General features: G+C 31.9%; 1 protein-coding gene across 2 annotated transcripts in view; it reads left to right on the forward strand.

Annotated features, from left to right (window-relative positions):
* CERKL (CERK like autophagy regulator) overlaps nucleotides 1-23624 on the forward strand; it is a 224758-nt gene that overhangs the window by 196237 nt on the left and 4897 nt on the right. For both annotated transcript variants that reach the window (XM_074302962.1, XM_074302961.1), the window contains 6 exons: nucleotides 24-98; nucleotides 1147-1324; nucleotides 1441-1506; nucleotides 3419-3444; nucleotides 3541-3649; nucleotides 7067-7163. In XM_074302962.1, the coding sequence (XP_074159063.1) occupies nucleotides 24-98; nucleotides 1147-1324; nucleotides 1441-1506; nucleotides 3419-3444; nucleotides 3541-3649; nucleotides 7067-7163 (551 nt within the window). The remainder of the gene's footprint in view (nucleotides 1-23; nucleotides 99-1146; nucleotides 1325-1440; nucleotides 1507-3418; nucleotides 3445-3540; nucleotides 3650-7066; nucleotides 7164-23624) is intronic.

Here is a 23624-nt window from a genome sequence, read left to right on the forward strand (position 1 = left end):
TCAACTCTTGCTCAATTTTACAGGTTCTACTAATGTACTAGCACATTCAATTTATGGAGTCACCCACATAGAGACTGCAACATTACATATTATAATGGGTAAGAATTATGTCATGCCTTAGAAGGATATTTTACTTTATGTAACAAATAATAGTCCTTGAGTTTTTATTGTTCAGTCCTTTCAGTTTTGTCTGAGTCACATTTGGGGTTTTCTTTGCAAAGATACTGGATTGGCTTGCCATTTCCTTCTCCAATTCATTTTACAAATGAGGAAACTGAGGCAAGATCACTTGCTCAAGATCACACAGCTAGTAAAGATCTAACACCAGATCTGAATTCAAGAATATGAATATTCCTGACTTCAGGCTTCCCCTCTATTTACTGTACCACCTAGATGCTCAGTACTTCAGCTATGAGAGCAAAATTTGTGAGGCTTTAGTATCATGTCTAAAAGGCATAATCTAAGAAAGATTTCTCGAATGTTAAAAAGCCAAGTAAAAATTATTAAACATCAAAATTAGGACTATGATTTCAAGTTTTTGCTTCATATATATATATATATATATATATATATATATATATATATATATATATATATATATATATATATATGATTATGTTTGCTAAAAGCCAAGAATGGAATTGTTTTCAACTATTATTTAGGATTATAGGAATATATTTGTATACTTTTACACACACACACACATATAATACATTAGAGTGCAAGCTGAATTTATTTTTGAAGAGAAAAAGATCATCTCAGAAAAGTGGGGTTAACATTTAACTTTTATCATAAAACTGAAAGGTGATGTAACTCAGATAAAGGAAAAACAAATGCACCACGAAATAAAGTCATTCTAGATTTCTGTAACTTCACCATCCTTATGATCAACATTGAACCCACAGTATTAGTAGATATGTATTTCATCTTAGTATCTGCCTCCTTTGTACCATGATGGAGAACCAAATGGAGACTTCATTAATTAGAGATATAAATGGAAAAGAAAAGACCATTCATCATGATACAATGGAGCTCAAGATAGCTTTTATTTTAATTAATTAAACATAGTGCTTCAGATTTATTATCTTCTTATGGAAATTCACCATACAGTTTTTACTATCTTATTTCTTTGTACTGTTATTTCAGGACATATACAAACAGTAGATGTCTGCACATTCAGTAGTATAGGCAAGTTTATTCGCTTTGGATTCTCGGCTATGTTTGGCTTTGGTGGAAGGACATTGGCTTTGGCAGAAAAACATCGTTGGATGCCACCTAATCAAAGGAAGGACTTTGCTACAATTAAAACATTGGCAAGCCTCAAGTAAGCATTTCTCTAGGTTTCTAGAATATACTGTTTACCATAATACAATGTATGAGAAAATTTTTTCACATCTCTGCAATACTGCATAATCTATAAGAAATCTTATTATCTTTTAGACCTGAGAACTGTGAAATAACATTTTTACCTGCAAAAACCTCACAGAACTTCCAGGAAGGCAGTAGGTATGTAACTGTGTATGTTAATGTGTGTATATATGTTATTGGCCAGATCTGTGATTGGTTTGATTAACTGTCAATAAGGAAATTTTTTGTGCCATTTACAGAGTCACACCTTCCTGCAAGATTTAGTTACAAAGAATTTCCTAGGTTATTTAAAAAGTTAAAATGATTTGCTTAAAGCTACACATTCAGGATTTATTTTGAATCCCTATCTTCCTGACTCAGTCTGATTCTATACAGAACATTAAATTATGTTGAATCTAAGTCTGTCTGACTCTAAAGTCAGACTTCTGCCCCTTTGTACCATATTTCCCTTCCCTCTAAAGGTTTTGTCCCAAAAGAAAAATGATAAGACAGTTAGAGCAGGTTTCACTTTGGCTCCAACAGCTCCTGAAAGTAATAAAGATTTTTTCACTTTGCTTTATGAGAACAACAATTTTTGAATGAAATGGGAGGCAGAAGAAGAAAGACGACATGGGATTCAATGGAGTGGTACCCATTTCTTATTCTTCTCTCCCTAAAGTGACTACTCAGGTTATAATGGGGATAGGTATGGAAGATCAGTAGGGAAGACCTTCTGCACTTTGGCCCTATTCTTCTCACCAGACTATGCTTTCTAAGAAGTTAATTTCATTATCCTGTTCTCCTGAAACAGAACATGTTGATAATTTACAATATTTTGGGGTTCAAGTTATTTTTACCAGCATACATATACCCTAGGTAAACATAATTACCCAAAATGGTTTACTTTAGAGGCCTTAATCCTATAATCATGTATTTAGCACTGCTATGTGTTTGACACTGCTATGTGTTTGACTCTGGGGATATACCAAGAAAAATGACATGGTCTTTTCTCTCAGGGAGTTTATAGTATATTAGGAGCGTAAATTAAGTTGAAAGTAAATGCAATTTCACGAGAGACAGAAGGAGTAATAATATGTTTTGTTTTGTTTGTTTGTTTTTACAAAACAGGATTTATCTAACATTTCTTCTGAACATTTTGTCCTATTGTTTTCTCCCTAGCTTCACCATGAAGTATAAAATCATAGAGCTAAAATATACATTATAAATTATGTACATGATAATTTACATATACATATAATAAAATGTACATATTATACATAATATAAAATAATTTACATATGTAATGTTCATAATAACTTGAGTACAAAATAAACATGTATAAGGTAAGGTGTAATCGAAGAAAAGGAGAAATTAAGATAAAATATTTGGTAGGACTTGAGCTGGGAGAAGGTAGGGGGAAATAGAGATGAATGGATTAATATGAAAAATGTGAAGGTATAATTTAAGAGATTTGGCAAATAATCAGATATAGTTGTTGGACAGGAAATCATCAAATACGATTGAGACTTCAAGTCTAGAATGCTAGTAGAATAGGGAAATTGGGAATTGGGGAAAAAAGTAAGTTGGGGAGATATTGGTTTTGGAAATGTTGAATTTTAGTGGTTGGTGTGGTATAGGTGGAGATCTCAAGTTAATAGTTGAAAATATTGTACTGGCTATCATGGGCAAGAAAGAAATATATATTGATTTGAAAATAATTTGCATAAAGAACTGGTAGCAAATGGATTTACAAAAAAAAAAAAAAGAAAAAGAAAAAAAGGTAGATGGAGAAGAAGAAAAAATGACACCCACAGTTAAGTGTATGACAAGACTAATTTACAAAGAGATTGAAGAGCATTCTAACTTTACCTGGTTATCATCTTCTACATAATAATCTTCTATTTTTGAATGATTCTTGAAGTCACCAAATATATCATCATACATTATAATTTAATTCTTCAAATAAAGTTACTATTCTTAGAAAAAAAGATGTAATACTTAGTTTAAAGTCTTTTAATTTATATTTAGTATATTCGTGTGTTTTTTTCACACAATGCATTTTTCTTTTTAGAAATGAACAAAGAACAACAGAATCTGGTAGGTTCTAAAATGGCCTCTGTGAAATTTGAATAAAATATTGCAAACATATTGTTATAGTAAATCAGTGAAGTAATTATTTTTCATGACTTTTAGACTATAACAACCAGTGGCAGAAGATTCAAGGTCATTTCCTGAACATCAACATCATGGCAATCCCTTGCTGTTGTTCAATGATACCAGAGGGCTTGGTTCCTAATACCAGGTCAGTAAAAGTTTAAAAGAATTCAAGTAATATTTATAAATTTTGATATCTTCTTCTAAGACAAATGAAGTTTTTCTCAAAATAACTGCTATTAATATCTTGTTACCTTATCATAGCGTGGGTCATCTCAGTCTCCAATATCAGAGATAATAATTAAATTTGATATCTATAAAATGCAGACACTGTTCAATGAGATTATTTCTTTCAAATCTTGATCCCATAAGTGTGGGAAGCTATTGGGAAACAATTTCCCCCTGTTGATATATACTTGTACATAAAATATAGAAAAAGAGGTGAATATAATAACTTTGATCCAACAATTAATTAATAACTTCAGCAAAGTTGCACGTTGCAAAATAAGAACACAAAAATCAACAGTATTTTTGTATAATAACAACAGAATCCAAAAGGCAATAATTGAAATTCAAAATATATAAAATGCATGAAATATTCTCAGTGTTTATACATATCCATTTATATAATTTCCTTAGAGAAATAAACAATTTAAATAGTAGCAGCAATATTCATTGCTTTTAGCAAGGCAAGGTCAATACAATAATAACAGTACTATCAAAAGTAATTTTCATTTTTATTCTATATCATTTAAATAATCAAAAGGATATTTTTTCAGAATTTGATAAAATAATAATATTAATTTTCAATGATAATTTCAATATTTCAATAATAGAAGCTCTAGATAGGAAGAAATAATGAAAAAAGGGAGGACTTAAGAGAGAATAGCATCTCCAAACCTCAAATTATATTATTAACCAACATTCATCAAAACCATTTGGTACTGTTTAAAAAATAGAGAAGTAAAATAATAGAATACAAGACAAGTGAGAATAAGAATAATAGAACCCAGTAATCCAATGTTTGTTGAACCCCCAAACATAAATTACTTAGAAAAATACTTACTATTTGATAAGATCTACTGAGAAAACTAGAAACCAGACTATCAGAAATTAGGATCAAATAGCCTCAATATTAAAGACACTATCAAAATTTTGAAGAAATATAATAGAACATATATCCTTCACTGCCATTGGTAGATGATTTATTCTTGGGCAACAAAGGGGAATGACAGTATAAAAATATTTTTTTAAATCACTAATGAAATTTAAAAGGATTTACACAAACAAAATTATTGAATCTAGGCTAAGAAAGGAAGCAAATGGGAACAAATCTTTGTATTAATTTTCTCGGATAAGAGTTTGGTATCCAAAATATTTAGTCAGCTAACAGAAATATATGACCAAAAATCATTCTATGATAGATAAACAGTTTAAAATAAAAAGAAACAATTCTCAAAAGAAGAATTGCAAATAATTAATGAACATATGGAAGAATATTTCACATAAGAAGTAATAAGTAAGAAAAAGTCACATTACAACAACTCTAAGGTTTTACCTCATATTGGCAAATTGGCAAAGAAAACAGAAAATAAGAATAGTTTACGTTGGAGTGTTGTAGAAAGAGAACTACACTAATGGATTATTGAATATGTGATATGAATCAGTACAACCATTCTGGAGAACAATTTGGAATTATGCAAATAAAATGACTAAAATGTCTATAATTTGACTTGAAATTTCTACAGCTAGACAAGGGAGGTTATTGATGAAAACAAAGTCTCCATAAACTACTTTTGTAGCATTAAAGTACTAGAAACAAAGTAGACATCAGTAGATTGGGGAAGGGTAAATTGTGATACATCAATTTAATGAAAATTATTGCGAGCGTAAGAAATGATGATTATGATGAACATACAGATGCATGGAAAGACTCACAAGAACTGGTACAAAGTATGTAAACAGAGCCAAGGAAGCAATATACACCATGCATGACTATGCCAATATAAACAGAAAGAATACCACAAAACAATAAAAAGTGAATGTTGTAAAATTACAGAGAATAAATATGGCCTCAAAGAAGAGATATGAGAAACTTCTTCTTTTGCAGAGATGTACTAACTACAGACATAGGATATTCCATATTTTGTGAGATTGTTTAAAAAGTATTGATCAGCCTTTCTGGCTCTTTCCTCCTCTTCTTCCTCTTTATCATATCTTTAAAATAAAATATCTTATCATATGAAATATAAGAGAGAATTCATGGAATGATAGGGTAATTTAGGCAATGTTAAATATATCAATACATATATATTTAGAAATAACTTTTGTCAACATAAACTTTTAAGAAATTGTGCTCTTTTAATGTAAAGCCTAAAATGTTCTAGAGGACATGATATTTAAAAATAAATTAAATAAAATCAGTATAGTAAAAACTACAGTTCTTAGATTGACAAAATTGGGCTTCCACTCTAGATTTTCCTTCAATTAGTGATGCATTCTTGGACAAGCTATATGGTAAGCTATCAATCACTTCTTTTGTAAATTGAAGTGGTTAAACTAGATAATCTTTAAATTCTCATAGTTATAAAATCATATGACTTGTTAAATTCAAGAGATTTTATTTCCCTGTTGCCAATTTCCAAATTTTTTCCTTAAAATAGAATTTTAATCATTTAAATAAACATAATATTTATGTTTATGTCTCTAGTCAAAAACTCTTTTTACATTATTTTCCCAAGACTTTTAATGCCTCTGAATATTAATATACACATTTCTGCATATTAATATACATATTTAAGTCACAGTAAATACAAACATTTACACTTTTTGATCTTATGATTAGTTTTTTTTATTCAGGATTATGATATTCAAATAACAAAAAAGCTTTAAAATATCAAATGGATGTAGATGTTAACATCCCCCTACCTTTTAATGCCAAATATAGTAATATCTTCTTGATACCTTACATTAAAACTTAAGAGGACTTTTTTTCCCCATTTGAATCAAAAACTTTTCTAGGATTGGGTGATTTTTTTTAAGCAAATCATATCGAGTTGCCATTGAGTTAAATATAATCATAACATCCAAATTACCCTTTCCTATTTCCCCTTTTTTACTAGCACTTAATTCCCTAACCTCTCTCTTGGGAGGTTCTCAGACTTTAATCATAATGTCTAAGAAATACTCATTTTGATTAGTGGTTTTTTTCCTTTTATTATCCCTTTAATTGTGGATTTCTAGTAATTTAATGTCATGATAGTTGTAAAGAATGTATTTGTTTCCTTTCCATGGAACTTTTTAGTCAAATGGATTTTTGAAGAATAAGTTAATTCATAAGCAGAATTGATTAGAAGTGCTCCATCAGTAGTTTTAAAATCACTGTAAGTATTAAGAAAAAAAACCAAAATAATATATTATTATTAAGTTGATTCCTCCAAACCTGCTAATAATCTATGTTTATATAAAAGGAACTGTGTAAATTATTTTTTATTCTAGAATTCTAAGCTAGATTCTAAATTAGATTTCTTAAAATACAATATACAATAAAATATTTACTTTACAGATCAAATAATGGAAGTATGGCTCTTATTATTGCACGAAATACTTCTCGACCAGAATTTGTAAAACATCTGAAAAGATATGCCACTTTAAAAAACCAGGTATAGTAAATCATTTTTTGTTATCTTGCAAAAAATGCTTGCTAATCATGGAGGAATTTTTACTGCCAATACTCATAGTTGTCCTTCCTTAAGAAGGCTTAGTTTCTTGTCTAAATATATTAGTCTATACTTATCTGAGTTTGGAAATCTCTAATCACTCTAATAGAGATTAGTCTCCTTAGTACCATCTGCTATAATTCAGTTCTGTGTAATTTCCATCAGACCTCAAAAGAGAATATGAATCTACCAAACTCAGGAAAAGCAAAGAATTGTTATACTGAAGTATGGAGCAAATGAGATTAACAGCCTGCCTTTGTATATGGATGCCATCTTTTGGAAAGAAAAGAAAACTTTGAAAGAGAGCATGACGAAATTAAAAATTTTTGTTTTTGATATCATTGAAGCAGATTTTTTTTCAGATTGTGTTCTTTAAATTTCTCAGATAATATTGTATAAATGAACATACATTCAGCAGTTAGCAAAAATATACTCATCCAAAATGCATAGCATTTAAAATGTAAACATTGTTTAGAATGACATTTGGGACTAGAATAAATTAATTTTTTTAACCATTCAAGGGATTATTATATCTTTAAAAGACAAAGTGGGAGGGACAGCTAGGTGACACAGTGGATAGAGCACCAGGCTGAAGTCAGGAGGACTTAAGTTCAATTCTGGTCTCAGACACTTATCACTTCCTAGCTGTGTGACCCTGAGCAAGTCACTTAACACCAATTGCCTCAGCAAAAAAAAAAAAAAAAAAAAAAAAAAAAAAGACAAAGTGGGGAATATAAATCACATCCTTTCTACAAACAATATGATACAATGAATAAAAGACTGAACTATATATATATGAAGAAATCCATAAATTTCTAAACCTTTTTTCTTTCTCAACTATTGAGACACTAGGTGTTCCTGAATTTAAATTCAGCATGATTTTCATTGAGCTGTATTGCTTCTATACAGTGTCAATGGTATTCTACTCTAGAATGTAGAGTTTTTATGGTAGGTTACACAATTTTCCCTCAATATCAGTAAATATCAGTATCTAAAGGAAAGCCAAGATATACAAAAATAGATATTACACAAAATATTCTATTATTACAAAGTACTACAATAGTGAATTTTTCTGTCTTATGCAAGCACACCCAAATGTAAGTCATCTAAGTATGTACTAGCCCTTGAAGTACTCAAGCTGAGAAATCAAACATTTATTCCAACAATGCTGCCATTATTATTTTTTTTGGAAATGATCATTTTAGATTCCCTGTAGAGCACTTTACAAGACCCACAGAACAAAAAAAAACTTAATACTTTCCATCCATTCCTTCCACCAAAGAGAGAAATTTTCATCCATGGGGAATTATCAGTACCAGAAATGATAGATTATCATGTGTGAGGAAAAGCCTAGACCAGTATAGAATGGACCATAGAGAGTTTGGAGAAGAATATTATATAAGAAGATTAGAAATTAGAAAGAATGCCAAACAAATATATTTATATTTGATTTTAGAGGTAATAGGGAGTTCCTGAAATAAATTGGAAGAAATGAGGAGTGATATGGACAGAATGATACAATAGCAAAATAACTTTGGTAGTTGTGTGGCAATGAATTGTAGGAGGGGGACATGAGATAGAAGTGGCAAATGGAAAACTATTGCAACAGTTCATAAGGGAAATGAAAGCCTGAACTAAGTTGGTGGCAATATGAATGGAGAGAAATGGATATATGCAATGAATGAATGAAAAAACATGTATTAAGTAATTACTATATGCCAAAGGCTGTGCTAAGCATTAGGTATATATAACTATAGACATAGTATTGTATGTGTGTATGTTTGGTGGTTGTAAGGAGACCACATGAAAACACATAGTAAAATGCTTTGAGATCCAGGCTCCAGGAAAATCACTGTAAGAGGGAACAGAGTTAGAGAATGATAAGACAAAATAAGCAGGGGGAAATTTTATCTTACCAAAAAAGAGCTTAAAGAGAAGAAAACTCAACTATCTTGAATATTAGAAGAAAGAGAAGAAAACTCAACTATCTTGAATATTAGAAGAAAGCACTAACAACAGAAGAAAAGGTAACCTCAATATCTATTTAAGTTTAGCCATCTATGATTAAATACTATAGAGTAGAATAATCTAATACTTTGATGATATAAAAGACCGTGTGGTATTTTACAACATGCAACTACAATATGCTGTTCCTGAGTGGTTTAAAAGATAAATGGCAATTATTAGAATAGAATTTATGCTTTGAACATCCCAAAATAATTAATATAATAGAAAACCTTGAATCTGTGCTGACAAGTTTTGACAAAGAAATGAAAGAATGAAAAGACATTAGAGGAGGACACTCTGGGAGAAGAACAGCAAGATAAATCCAGTAACATTTACAGAAAATATACTCCCATTTTGAAGCAAAATATTCTGATCCTGAAGATGGAATGTGTAGAAAAAAACCTAAGAATCATAGATATCCCAGAAGAACATGACAAAGCAAAAAACAAACCAAACAAAAAAAAAAAAACTTTTAACACCATAATGTAAGAAATAATGCAAGGTAACTGGCCAGAACTTCTGAATGAAGAAAATGAAATACCAATTCAAAGAAAAAAAAGGAAAGAGAAACTACAAGAGAGAGTGATTCACTTTAACAATTCAATCCAGAAACAAGTTGTTCAAGCAATCAGAAAAAAGACCTTTAAAGAGCACACTATCCTGTATCCACCAGAAAATATAGGAGGGGATGTGTTCCAAAAATTTTTTATCCCAGGGTAAACTATTCTGCAAATCTGAATTTCTCATAAGTGAAAAAAGATAGACATTAAGTAATAAAGAGGAATTTTAAACATTAGAAAAAGAACCACATCTGAAGATATTATTTTCTCTTGAACACACTAGGTAACAAAAATGGAGGAAGGGTAAATGAATGGAGGAGCTAAGGAAAATAGCAACAGAGTGGCAGCAAAGAGACCAGTAAGAAACTTTAAAAATATATACACAGGTAGATAGGGATATAGGTATAGGTAATAGTGAAGAGGAAAGCATGGGGCACTATGGACATAACTTTGAAACATCCTGCTTACAGGTAAAACAATATTGGGGAGGAGGTACTACATTCCAAATAGGATGCATAAAAGGGAGGGGAGTAGGGAAATAGAGCAGAGTGATGTGTCTACATCAAATTGAAAGCTAGCAAAAAGATGACCCTTGTGGTCTTTCAGGAAGTAAAGAGCCTTCAGGAGAGTAGCTGAGAAGGAAAAGAAAATGAATAAAGGGGAGGAATAATAAGAGGCCTTACTTTGATTCCATTGATGAATAGTTGATATTCTGTGAAGGGAGATGGAGACCCTGTTCTGGCTGAAGTCTGAGGGACTTAATGCTTAAAAAGACCACTCATTCTTCCTCATGTGAGGAGAAAGCTGGAATTCCTGCAGGGCAATTGGCACATGGAGAGTAGAAGGGTGTGAATTCAGGCAGGCAAATGGGACAAAGAAGGCAAGTTGAGGGAGGATATAGATGAATAGCAGGTGACATAATCAGGAGTGAAGTAGGGGGATGATTCTACTATTGCACTCTGTCATCTTCAGGAATTGGCATTGCTTTACTAGTTAGGCATAATGGAAAAATAGAATCTCCAAGGAAAACTACTACTAGGCAATGGCAGAAAGTGCCTAGAGGTGAAAGAAAAGGCAGAAAAGATATATCAGAAGTTTTGAATACATGAGAAATAAGAGAAAAGAGACTAGATCATGATAGGGGCCATGAACCAAAGAATTAGGATTATAGTAAAATGAAAACAAGGATGGATAATGAAGCGAGTGAGGAAAAACTCTCTCAGAAAAGAGCATTACAGTGAAATTTAAAATAATGAATAGAACTATTCTGAAAGAGACAGGAAGAAAAGGGAATCTATTTGACTTAGAGGAGAAAAAGAAGGGAAGAATAAAATAACCAGATAAAAACAGGAATGACACAGGAACTAATATTAAGCAGAATCCCAAAGGAAAAGTGATAGTAATAAGAGTGGGGATTGAGAATGAGTGAAATAGAATCTTGAAAAGACAGGTTGAGGGGGCAGAGCTAAGATGGCGGAGAAAATACAAGCGAATTTCTAAGCTCCTTTCTTCCCTCAATACCAACTAGTTGAATCAGTCTCAAAAATAACGCTGGACTGGTAAAACCCACAAGGATTAGAAGCACAACTTACCAGCTGAAGAGAATCTGGAATTTTGACAGAAAAGTCGGTTCTGAGGGGAGGAAAAAAAGACCGGCAGAGACAGGGTTGGACTAAGGGCTAGCACACTGTGCCAATCGGGCTGGGGAGAACTCTGGGATTAGAGAAGCCACTGAGATAGGGGAATCTGACACAGGCTATAAGCTCTTCTCTGCTTATAAAACAGCAGTTCAGAAGAACAATCAAAGCCACTTTAAAGTAAAAAGCCAGAAAATATAATTACCCCAAACTGTAATTGACCTAATACAGATCTCGGCACAGCTGTGCAGGCACCTGCTGCTGTCTGGGGCTTTTCCTTGGGGCAGTTAAGAACCTGAGCAGCTGAACAGTGGGGACACAGCCCGGAACAGCCTCTAATACACATAATATGGGGTTCAGCCTGAGGCAGTGGAATTCTCCCAGTAGCGAAACTCCAGCAGCAGTGGAACTCCAGCAGCATGGAACTTTCACAGCAGGGACTGTGTTTTCCAGGCAGAAACTTCCGGTTTGAGTGCAGGGGCTTTTTCCATGTCAACTGCTAATATCCATGGTCCCACAGGAGGCTTTGGCTGGGGTTTGTGACGCTTTTACTGTTCAGCTTCTAGTCTCCGAGAAGTTGCTAGGCCACACAGTGGGGGTCCTTCACTGGGCACTCCTCGAAATTTAGCCATGCTAACCACCTCTAAGTCGTTTCCAGGGGGGAGGGGAACTCTCTCCCAGAGCTCTCTAATATCCCAGTCACAATTTTGCCCCTTTCCATCCTATCTATTAACAATGAGTAAAAAACTGAAGAGAATGATTAATACCTTCTATACAGAGAAAGAACAGGTATCCAATCCCAAGAAGGCTAACAGCAGATAGTCTCCAGATAACAACCTAAAGGGGAATGATACTTGCCCCCATCACATAACTCTCTCCTAGAAGAGACTATTAAAAAGTTAAGAGAGTTTGAAGAAAAATGGGGAAAGGAAAGAGAAGCTATGATAGAGAATAACAACATCCTGAAATTGGAAAAAATAATGAATTCATAGGAGGTGCAGGAAAACAAAATTTGTGAATTAGAAAAAGCTAAAAAAATCACAGAAAAGTAGGATTTCTGAATTGGAAAAGATAAAAAATTCCCAAGAAAGTAGGATTTGCGATTTGGAAAAAGAAAATAACTCACTAAAAAAAATTAGTGAAATGAAAAAGAATTCAACAGAGCAAAATAATTCATTTAAAAACTCAATTGGACATATACAAAAAGAACTAAAAATATGAATGAAGAAAATAACTCATTAAAAATCAGGACTGAACAAATAGAAATGAATAATTCATTGAGAAACCAAGAATCAGTCAAACAAAACAAAACAAAAAAAAAATGAAAAGCTGGAGAATAACATCAAATATTTACTGGAAAAATCTATAGACCTGGAAAATAGATGTAGGAGACATAATCTGAGGATCATTGGACTTCCCAAAATTATGGGAAAAAAAAGCCTAAATTCTATTTTACAGGAAATCAACAAAGAGAACTGTCCAGAGATAATAGAAACAGAAGGGAAAATAGGCGTTGAAAGAATTCATCGAACACCTTCTGAAAAAAACTCTACAAAAAGAACTCCATGGAACACTGTGGCTAAGCTGCAGAACTATCAAACAAAGGAAAACTATTTCAAGCAGCTAGGAAAAAAACAATTCAAATATCAAGGTGCCACAATAAGGATCACCCAAGATCTGGCTGTCTCCACATTAAAGGACCTAGAACCTGATATTCCAAAAGGCAAAAGAACTAGGACTGCAACCAAGAATAAACTACCTAGCTAAGTTTAGCATTTTCTTCCATGGAAGAAGATGGAAATTTAATGAAACAGAGGAATTCCATTTGTTTCTAAGAAAAAAAGCAGACTTAAACAAAAAAAATTGATTTACATCCACAAGACTCAAGAGAAGCAGAAAAAGGTAAAAAGAACTCCTGAGAACTGTAACTCTGTTGTAGATATACAGAAAGTCCACATGGATAATTTGATTTTACTGATATAAAATAAAAAGGGAAGTATTAAAAGGAAGGGTATAGTATCAGAGAAAGGGAAAGGAGAGATAAAAAGAGGGAAACACATCCCAGGAAGAGGCACATCTGAGGGAACTTAGAGAGGGGGAGAAACATTGTGTGAATCTTACTCTCATCAGTGTAGGCTCAAAGAGTAAATAATTAATATATTTGTTTTTCAGAGAATTCTCTCTCACCTCATTATAAGGGGGAAAGGAAAAGAGGAATAAGGGAAAAGTACAAGAAAGGGGAAGGGACTTAAAAGAAGGGGGGAGGGATACTAAAAAGGGAGGGCTGTGCATCACAAGTGGGATCCATAAATTCAATACTGGGGAAGGGGTTCAGGGGGGACAAGGGGGAAAAAGCATAATCAGGGGATAATATTATATCAGGAAATACAGAATTAGTAATTTTAACTGTAAATGTGAATGTGTGAATGGATGAACTCTCCTATTAAACAGAGGCAGATAGCAGTCTAGATTAAAAGTCAGAACCCTACAATATGTTGTTTACAGGAAACACATTTAAAGCAGGGAGATACATATAGAATAAAGGTAAAAGGTTGGAGCAGAATCTATGAAGCCAAAAAAGCAGAGGTAGCCATCCTTATCTTAGATCAAGCAAAAGCAGCAATTGATCTAATTAAAAGAGATAAGGAAGGAAACTCTATCCTGCTAAAAGGTAGCATAGACAGTGAAGCCATATCAATACTAAACATATATGCACCAAGTGGTATAGCATCTAACTTCCTAAAGGAGAAGTTAAAAGAATTGTAAGAAGAAATAGACAGCAAAACTATAATAGTGGGAGATCTCAACCTTGCACTCTCAGAATTAGAAAAATCAAACCACAAAACAAATAAAAAAGAAATTAGAGAGGTAAATAGAATATTAGAAAAACTAGGTATGATAGATCTTTGGGGAAAACTGAATGGTGATAGTAAGGAGTATACTTTTTTCTCAGCAGTTCATGGAACCTGTACAAAAATTTACCATCTATTAGGACATAACAATCTCAAAATTAAATGCAGGAAGGCAGAAATAGTAAATGCCTCCTTCTTAGATCACAATGCAATAAAAACTACAACAAGAAGTTAGGGGTAAATTTGCCAAAAAGTAATAGGAAACTAAATAATCTCATCTTAAAGAATGACTGGGTGAAACAGCAAATTATAGAAACAATTAATAATTTTACCCAAGATAATGACAATGATGAGATATCATACCAAAATTTGTGGGATGCAGCTAAAGTGGTAATTAGGGGAAATTTTATATCTTTACAGGCTTACTTGAATAAAATAGAGAAAGAGAAAATCAATGAATTGGGCCTGCAACTTAAAAAGCTGGAAAAACACCAAATTAAAAACCTCCAACCAAAAACTAAGCTTGAAATTCTAAAATTAAAAGGAGAAATCAATAATATTGAAAGTTAAAAAAAAAACTATTGAATTAATAAATAAAACTAAGAGTTGGTTTTATGAAAAACCAATAAAATAGATAAAACTTTGGTAAATCTGATCAGAAAAAGGAAAGAGGAAAATCAAATTGTTAGTCTTAAAAATGAAAAGGGGGATCTTTCCACCAATGAAGAGGAAATTAGAGAAATAATGAGTTACTTTGCCCAATTTCATGCCAATAAATTAAATAACTTAAGTGAAATGGATGACTACCTCTAAAAATATAGGCTTCCTAGATTAACAGAGGAGAAGGTAAACAGCTTAAATAGCCCCATTTCAGAAAAAGAAATAGAACAAGCTATTAATCAATTCCCTAGGAAAAAATCCCCAGGACCAGATGGATTTACATGTGAATTCTACCAAACATTTAAAGAACAATTAGCCCCAATGTTATATAAACTATTTGAAAAAATAGGGGAAAACAGAGTCTTACCAAACTCCTTTTATGACACAGACATGGTACTGATACCTAAACCAGATAGGTTGAAAACTGAGAAATAAAACTATAGACCAATCTCTTAATGAATATTGATGTTAAAATCTTAAATAAGATATTAGCAAAAAGACTTCAGAAAATCATCCCCAGAATAATACACTATGACTAAGTAGTATCTATACCAGGAATGCAGGGCTGGTTTAATATTAGGAAAACTATTAGTATAATTGACCATATTAATAATCAAATTAAAAAAACATATGATCATCTCAATAGATGCAGAAAAAGTATTTGATAAAATCCAATATCCATTCCTACTAAAAACACTTGAGAGTATAGGAAAAAATGAACTATTCCTTAAAATAATAAGGAGCATATACTTAAGATCGTCATAATATGTAATGGAAATAAACTGGAACCTTTCCCAGTAAGATCAGGAATGAAATAAGGTTGCCCACTATCACTATTACTATTCAATATTGTATTAGAAAATGCCAGCCTGGGCAATAAGAGTCAAGAAAGAGATTAAAGGAATAAGAGTAGGTAATGAGGAAATCAAACTATTACTCTTTACAGATGATATGATGGTATACTTAAAGAAACCCAGAGATTCTAATAAAAAGTTATTAGAAATAACTCAACTTTAGCAATGTTGCAGGATACAAAATAAATCCACATAAATCCTCAGCATTTTTATATATCACAAACAAAATGCAACAGCAAGAGATACAAAGAGAAATTCCATTCAAAACAAATGTTGAGAGTATAAAATATTTAGGAATCCATCTACCAAAGAAAAGGCAGGATTTATATGAGCAAAATTAAAAAACACTTGCCACAAAAATAAAGTCAGATTTAAATAATTGGAAAGCTATTAATTGCTCTTGGATAGGCTGTGCAAATATAATTAAGATGACAATACTCCCCAAACTAATCTATTAATTTAGTGCTATACCAATCAAACTTCCAAGAAAGTATTTTAATGACCTAGAAAAAAATAACAACAAAATTCATATGGAAGAATAAAAGGTCCAGAATTTCAAGGGAATTAGTGAAAAAAAAAGTCAGATGAAGGTGGTCTAGCTGTACCTGATCTAAAGCTATATTATAAAGCAGCAGTCACCAAAACCATTTGGTATTGGTTAAGAAATAGACTAGTCTATCAGTGGAACAGATTAGGTACACAGGACAAAATAGTGAACAACTATAGCAATCTAGTGTTTGCAAACCCAAAGATCCCAACTTATGGGATAAGAATTCATTATTTGAAAAAAAAACTATTGGGAAAACTGGGAATTAGTATGGCAGAAATTAGATATGGACCCACATTTAACACCATATACTAAGATAAGATCAAAATGGGTCCAAGATTTAGGCATAAAGAATAAGATCATTAATAAATTAGAGGAACATAGGACAGTTTACCTCTCAGACTTGTGGAGGAGGAAGGAATTTGTGACCAAAGGAGAACTAGAGATCATTATTGATCAGAAAATAGAAAATTTTGATTACATCAAATTAAAAAGCTTGTGTACAAACAAAACTAATGCAAACAAGATTAGAAGGGAAGTAACAAAAACATTTTTACACTTAAAGGTTCTGATAAAGGCCTCAATCTCCAAAATATACAGAGAATTGATTTTAATTTATAAGAAATCAAGCCATTCTCCAATTGATAAATGGTCAAAGGATATGAACAATTTTCAGATGATGAAATTGAAACTATTTCCACTCATATGAAAGTGTTCTAAATCACTATGATCAGAGAAATGTAAATCAAGACAATTCTGAGATACCACTACACACCTGTCAGATTGGCTAAGATGATAGGAACCAATAATGATGAATGTTGAGGGGGTGTGGGAAAACTGGGACACTGATGCATTGTTGGTGGAGTTGTGAAAGAATCCAATCATTCTGGAGAGCAATCTGGAATTATGCCCAAAAAGTTATCAAGCTGTGCATACCCTTTGATCCAGCAGTGCTACTACTGGGCTTATATCCCAAGGAAATACTAAAGAAGTGAAAGGGACCTGTTTGTGCCAAAATATTTGTGGCAGCCCTTTTTGTAATGGCTAGAAACTGGAAGATTAATGGATGTCCATCAATTGGAGAATGGTTGGGAAAATTATGGTATATGAATGTTATGAAATATTATTGTTCTGTAAGAAATGACCAACAGGATGAATACAGAGAAGTTTGGAGAGACTTGCATGAACTGATGCTGAGTGAAATCAGCAGAACCAGGAGATCCCTATACACTTCAACAACAATATTATATGAAGACATATTCTGATTGAAGTGGATATCTTCAACATAAAGAAGATCCAATTCACTTCCAGTTGATCAATGATGGATAGAAACAGCTACACCCAGAGAAGGAACACTGGGAAGTGAATGTAAACTGTTAGCACTACTGTCTTTCTACCCAGGTTACTTATACCTTCGAAATCCAATTCTTACCGTGCAACAAGAAAATTGGATTTACACACATATATTGTATGTAGGATATATATTGTTGCACATTTAATATGCATGGGATTGCCTGTCATCTAGGGGAGGAAGTAGAGGGAAGAAGGGGAAAATTTGGAAAAATGAATACAAGGGATAATGTTGTAAAAAAATTACTCAAGCATATATACTGTCAAAAATTATAATTATAAAATTAATAAAAAAAAGAAAAAGAGAATGAAATAGCATCAATGGAAGTAGATCTTTCTTTAAAAAAATGAAACTACAATGAATAAAAGAACAAGTATTGTTTTTACATTAGAGGGAAAAAAACAAACAAAACTGCAATCTAAGAAAAATATCAACCTAACTCATAACTTTAAATGGAAATTGGTTAAACAATCTAATAAAACAACAAAAAAGTGACATTAGACAAGAAAACAAAACTACAATTCATTATCTATAAGAAATATTTTGAAAAAGAGACAAAAGGAAACTTACAGAATGGGGTGAAAATGACCATGTACAAAGAGAATCTAAAAAAAGCAGAAGTTGCTACCATGTTGACAAAGCCAAAAAAAAAAAAATAAAGAGGGGATAAATAAAGAAACTGAAAGGAACATGTCAATAATACACCTATATGTTTCAGATAGGTTTCAGATGCCTTAACATTCAAATGCAAAAAAGAAATACCTGTGCTAAAAGAAGATTATATATATATATATATATACACACATATATATATATATGTATAGTAAAACAATAGTGACAGGAGTCTCCAATGTTCACCTATTAGTTTTGGATAAGTCTAGCAGAAAGATAAACAAAAGAGAAAATAGGGGGCCTAACAAATTCCTCAAAAACTTGAGATAAAATATTTATGAAAGTGGACTGCAAAAGGATATACCTAATAGCACATGGGAATTTTACAAAAAATGATCATTAGCTGAGCACAGAAATTTGCAAACAAGTGAAAGAAAAAGCAGAAAGCATTCATGCCTTTCTAGACCATAGAATATTAAAATATATTCATTTTTCATACAAACAAAATATAGACTCAACTGGAGATTTAACAATGAAATCCTAAAATAATGAGTAAGTTAAAGAACAAAATTAATAATTATCTGAAAAAATAGTGTTGAAATAACAAAAGTTCTTAGATGTGGCTATAGCAATGCTCAAGGGATTCCTACAAACATATATTAGAAAAATACAAGGACAGGAATAATGAACTGAATATGCACTTAAAAATTAGGTCGACAGACAAAATAAGTGCAAAAGAGAACATATCAAAAATTAAAGGAGAAATAGATACATTGGAAATAGCCCTCCATAAAATCTATAATAAAATTAAAAGCTGATTCTTTGAAAAGACTAATAAAAATAAACTTTTAGCTAATCTGATAAAAAAAAAAGAGGGAAGAAATATTGCTAAAATGGCAAATGAGCATGTTGAAATCAAACAAAACCACAAAAATAAAAAAAAAGATTATTAGAACATATTAAGCAATTAAATGCTAAAAAACTGAGAACACAAAAGAAATAGTGAAGTATTGTAATGTGCTGTTGTCTTCAGAAGCTGCCAATCGCTCTCTGGGAGGAGATCTGCTGTGTCAACTCAAATCTCTCAGACAGATTCTTCTTCCTGTAGAGAACCCTTGTCTCCAGACAGTTGCTGTTAACTCTGGTCCAGAGTAGTGACTTCCTTCTTTTATCCTCCCAGAGAATGGGTGTGGGATAATGCAAGGGCTTCTGGGAAAAATTACTTCAACCAATGAACTTGCTCCTCCTAAGCATTCAAGCTCTTCCCCAGGAATTCACAAGTAAAACTCCCAGTCATGGCCAGAACTAGAGAATTGTCAATACCAACTTAGCACTTAGTAAGAACCTAATATCTTATTATCTCATTAGCACTTAGTAAGAACATAACAAAGTATAAAACATATCAAAATATAAAATAAAATATCAGAAAGCTACATAGAGATCTTACATAACCCAGTCTCAGAAAATATAATAAATCTATCTCTAAACCACGAAAAACAAAATAAAAATAAACTTCTACTCATGATAGATTTGTAGGAGTATTTATTCAAATTTTTCTAGAACCATTAATAACCATAGTTCACAATTTTTTTTCAAAAATAAAGAAAACTTACTTTAGGAAATCCTTTTAAATCAAATAAAGACCAATCTCATTTTAAGTAGGTGTGATTTTTCACAAATCACTGTGCAAAAGAATTTTTACATAATTTGAATTTGCTGATGGACCTAGGGAAGGAAGGGATGGAAGAAGGTAAAAAGAAGACCCATAGAGGGAGGGTGCCTACAGATGGTTCAAGATACATGAGGACCCAGGACAGAGAAGCAATAGCAGGTGGGGGAACACATGGAATGAGGAGGGCAGCCACCTCTATGGGGTCCTTCTAGGATTACTCTGGGTTTCAAGCCAAGCTCCCAATATGGCAGAGGTGGCAGTCTTTCTTCACTTTAATTTTTCTACTCTTTTCACTTGGAGAGTTGTTTTTTTTTTGTTTTTGTTTTTTTTTTTTTTTTTGTTTTACAAATATACTTTTTATTTTATTATTTTAAAAAAGTTGAGCTAAGTGAAAGGCACTTAGTGGGGGGGGAAGAAAGGAGGGAGTTTGAAAGGGAAGGAGGAAAAGAGGGATGGAAGGAGGAAAGGAAGGAGAGAAGGAAGAAAGGAGGGAGGGAGAGAGACAGAGATAGAGGGACAAAGACAAAGTGTACAATAAAGTTAAAATAGTTTTGTTTTTTTTGAATGTGGATTTCTTTCAGAATTCTTTATCCACAGTCAAATACATGCAAATGCATGTAAAACAAGATGTGTCTTTTATTATAGTCCTAATAGCTAGACGAAGGTGAGATAAAACATAAAAGGAAAACAGGTCAATATCATTAATGAATATTGGCTCAAAATTTTAAACAAAATTATTTAAAGCAGACTACAACAATTATGAATGAGATGAATATCAGGGATGCAAGGGTGGTTCAACATTGGGGAAATCATAAAAAATATTTTAACCATATTTAAAACCAAAATATTCCAAAACACATGATCTTCTCAATAGATAGATTCAGAAAAAAAGCCTTTAGCAAAGTATGACACTCATTTATGCTTAAAAACTTTACAAAGTATACTCATACAGGGATCTTTTTTAACATAATAAAAACATCTTTATAAAATCAAAAGCAAATATTACATGCAATAGATACATTAGAACATTTTTTTGCATAAAGATGGGAGCAAAGAAAGATATTCTTATTAGAAATAATTTTTGAAAATCTAGCAATAAGAAGACTAGGGAAAGAAACCAAAGAAAGAGATAAAACTATTCTTATTTGCTGACTTCTGGTGAGATATTTGAAAAATCCTAGAAAATCTTTAAAGATATTAACTAAGACTATAAATACTCAAAAATTAATAGCATTTCTTCATGATAATAAAACACAAGAAACTAAAGAGAGAAATACAATTCCAAATAGCTATCACATAAAATATCTGAGAATCAACATACCAAAGCACACAAAATACTTGAAGAGATTGGTCTATCTTAAAGCACTAAAAAAACCCAACTTTAATAATAGGATCTAGCCCATGCCAATGTAATAAAAGTGACATTACCAAAAATTTTTTTCAATTTGAATGCTATACTAAAGTTTCATGGGAGTACTTATAGAATTTGATAAAATAATAATATTCTTCTGGAAAATAAAAAAAAATAAAAACCTAAAATATCAAGAGTAATGATAAAGAGAAATAGGAATAGACTGAGAAAAGCATTTGCAGACCTCAATGTGTTATCATGAAGCAAAAATCATAACAACCATTTGACATTATTTTAAAACTAGATCATTTAATCGACTAGACAAGAGAAAAGCAGAAACCAGAGAACTTAACTCAGTGTTTGATGAATTACAAAATAGAAATTACCTGGGGAAAAATATTTAGTAAAAACTTTTGAGAAAATGCAAAACATTCTGGCAGAATAACACCTTATATTACATTTGATCATAAATTATTTTTCAAAAATTTTTATATTTATTTTTATTAATTTCACTCACCATTTCCATGACACCTGTATTCTAGCCATTGTATTCATTTCTCTGCTATCAACAACTTGAACTCTGTCCCTAGAACTACTCTTGACTATAAGTTATTTTCACCTTATTACCCAGAGACATATCTCTGTAATGTCATCATTTTAAAAAGTGGTACCATTAATGTACTCCCCACTCCTTTCCATCTCCCATCAAATGCACTAGAGACTTCACAAAGTGGTTTATGAAGATCAAATTAGAAAATGTAAATAATATATCAGGTAAGTTATTATTTTTAATGCTTGATTTAACCAAGGTATTATATTACTAATGGATAAAAAACAAAACCAAATTTTATAATTTTTTGCTTAATAATGAATACAATGCTATATTTTCATTTCCCTCAGTCACCTATCATTTCTAAAATCCTATAAAATAGGCACCTTAAATGCATATAAGTTTTCTGTGGGTAAGTAGATTTTTTTCAAATAATAGATTGTTTTATTTTCAAAATATACACAAAGATAATTTTCAACATTCTCTCTTGCAAAACCTTATTTCTCCCTCTCTTCTCCCCACTCCTTCCCTAGACAGCAAGTAATCCAATATATCACCATAAATTTTTAATAGAGTACATTATCTTAATATTAAAAATCATACTACGAAAAAACTAGAAGTGAAACAAAACATAAACCTTCCCTAGCTAGGGATAAGACATGTATTCTTAACCAAATAAAGAAACAATTAAAATAGATAAAATAAAAGGTAGCTTTGATTTCAATAAACTAAATAGCTTCTTTAGTGATGAGATTTATGTGCATAGGCTAATAAGGGAAATGGTAAAAAAAATCCAAAAAAATCTTTTGCTTCATATTTCTATGATAAGATATGATATCTCTGATATAGAAATGATTTATAACTATATAAGACTAAGACTCATTGTCCAATACATAATTGGTCAAAGGATATGTCAAGTATTCATAATCACTTAAATAATACTCCAAAAAGCAGAATCAAGATGGCAGAGTAAAGACAGAAATTCCTCTGAGCTCTTCCACTACTCTCTCTAAATACCTTTATTAAATTACTCTAAATAAATTCTAGAGTGGCAGAAAAAAAATAATGGAGTGAAACCATTTTTAAACTTGTTATAACTTGGAAGTAAGCAGGAAAGGTCTGTTAGACCAGGGTGAAAGAAGAGCACAATCCATCACAGGACCACCAATGCAAGCACAGGTCTGAAAAAGGAGGAGTATCTTTCAGGGCGAGTGAATCACTGACATCAGTGGTAGTTTCCAGACCTTTCAGGTGATGTCATGATTGGATAATAGGTCAGAATGAGATTTACAGTGACCTTTGCTGGTATTTGGATCTGAGTCACAAACTGTATAGTAGTCCTAGGGCAAGGAGGAGTATTAACACAGCAGAGCTTGTGGCCACAGGGAAGCAAGGACCCTGGTCACACTTCTAGGATTGAAAAGAAGGTTGTAGTTGCTCACAAATCAGTGCACATTGCAAGATAGTAGTAAACACACCTTTCCCTAGGTCATAACCCCTTGAAAGAATCAAAAACATACATATAGATTCCCAAAATTGCCTCTAAATATATATATATACTGCAGCTTGAAATAATGTCCACTCCATTTGGGAAATACTTTAGTGTTGAGTTCAATCTCAAGAAATAGGGTGGACAATTAACAACAATAACAACAACAACAACAACAACAACAAACAAACAAAAAAAAAAAACAGAAAAAAATTTGAACTTAGAATGTTACTATGGTGACAAATAAGATCAAAACACACAT

This window comes from Sminthopsis crassicaudata, chromosome 3 (genome assembly GCF_048593235.1).
Source record: "Sminthopsis crassicaudata isolate SCR6 chromosome 3, ASM4859323v1, whole genome shotgun sequence".
Lineage (NCBI taxonomy): Eukaryota > Metazoa > Chordata > Mammalia > Dasyuromorphia > Dasyuridae > Sminthopsis > Sminthopsis crassicaudata.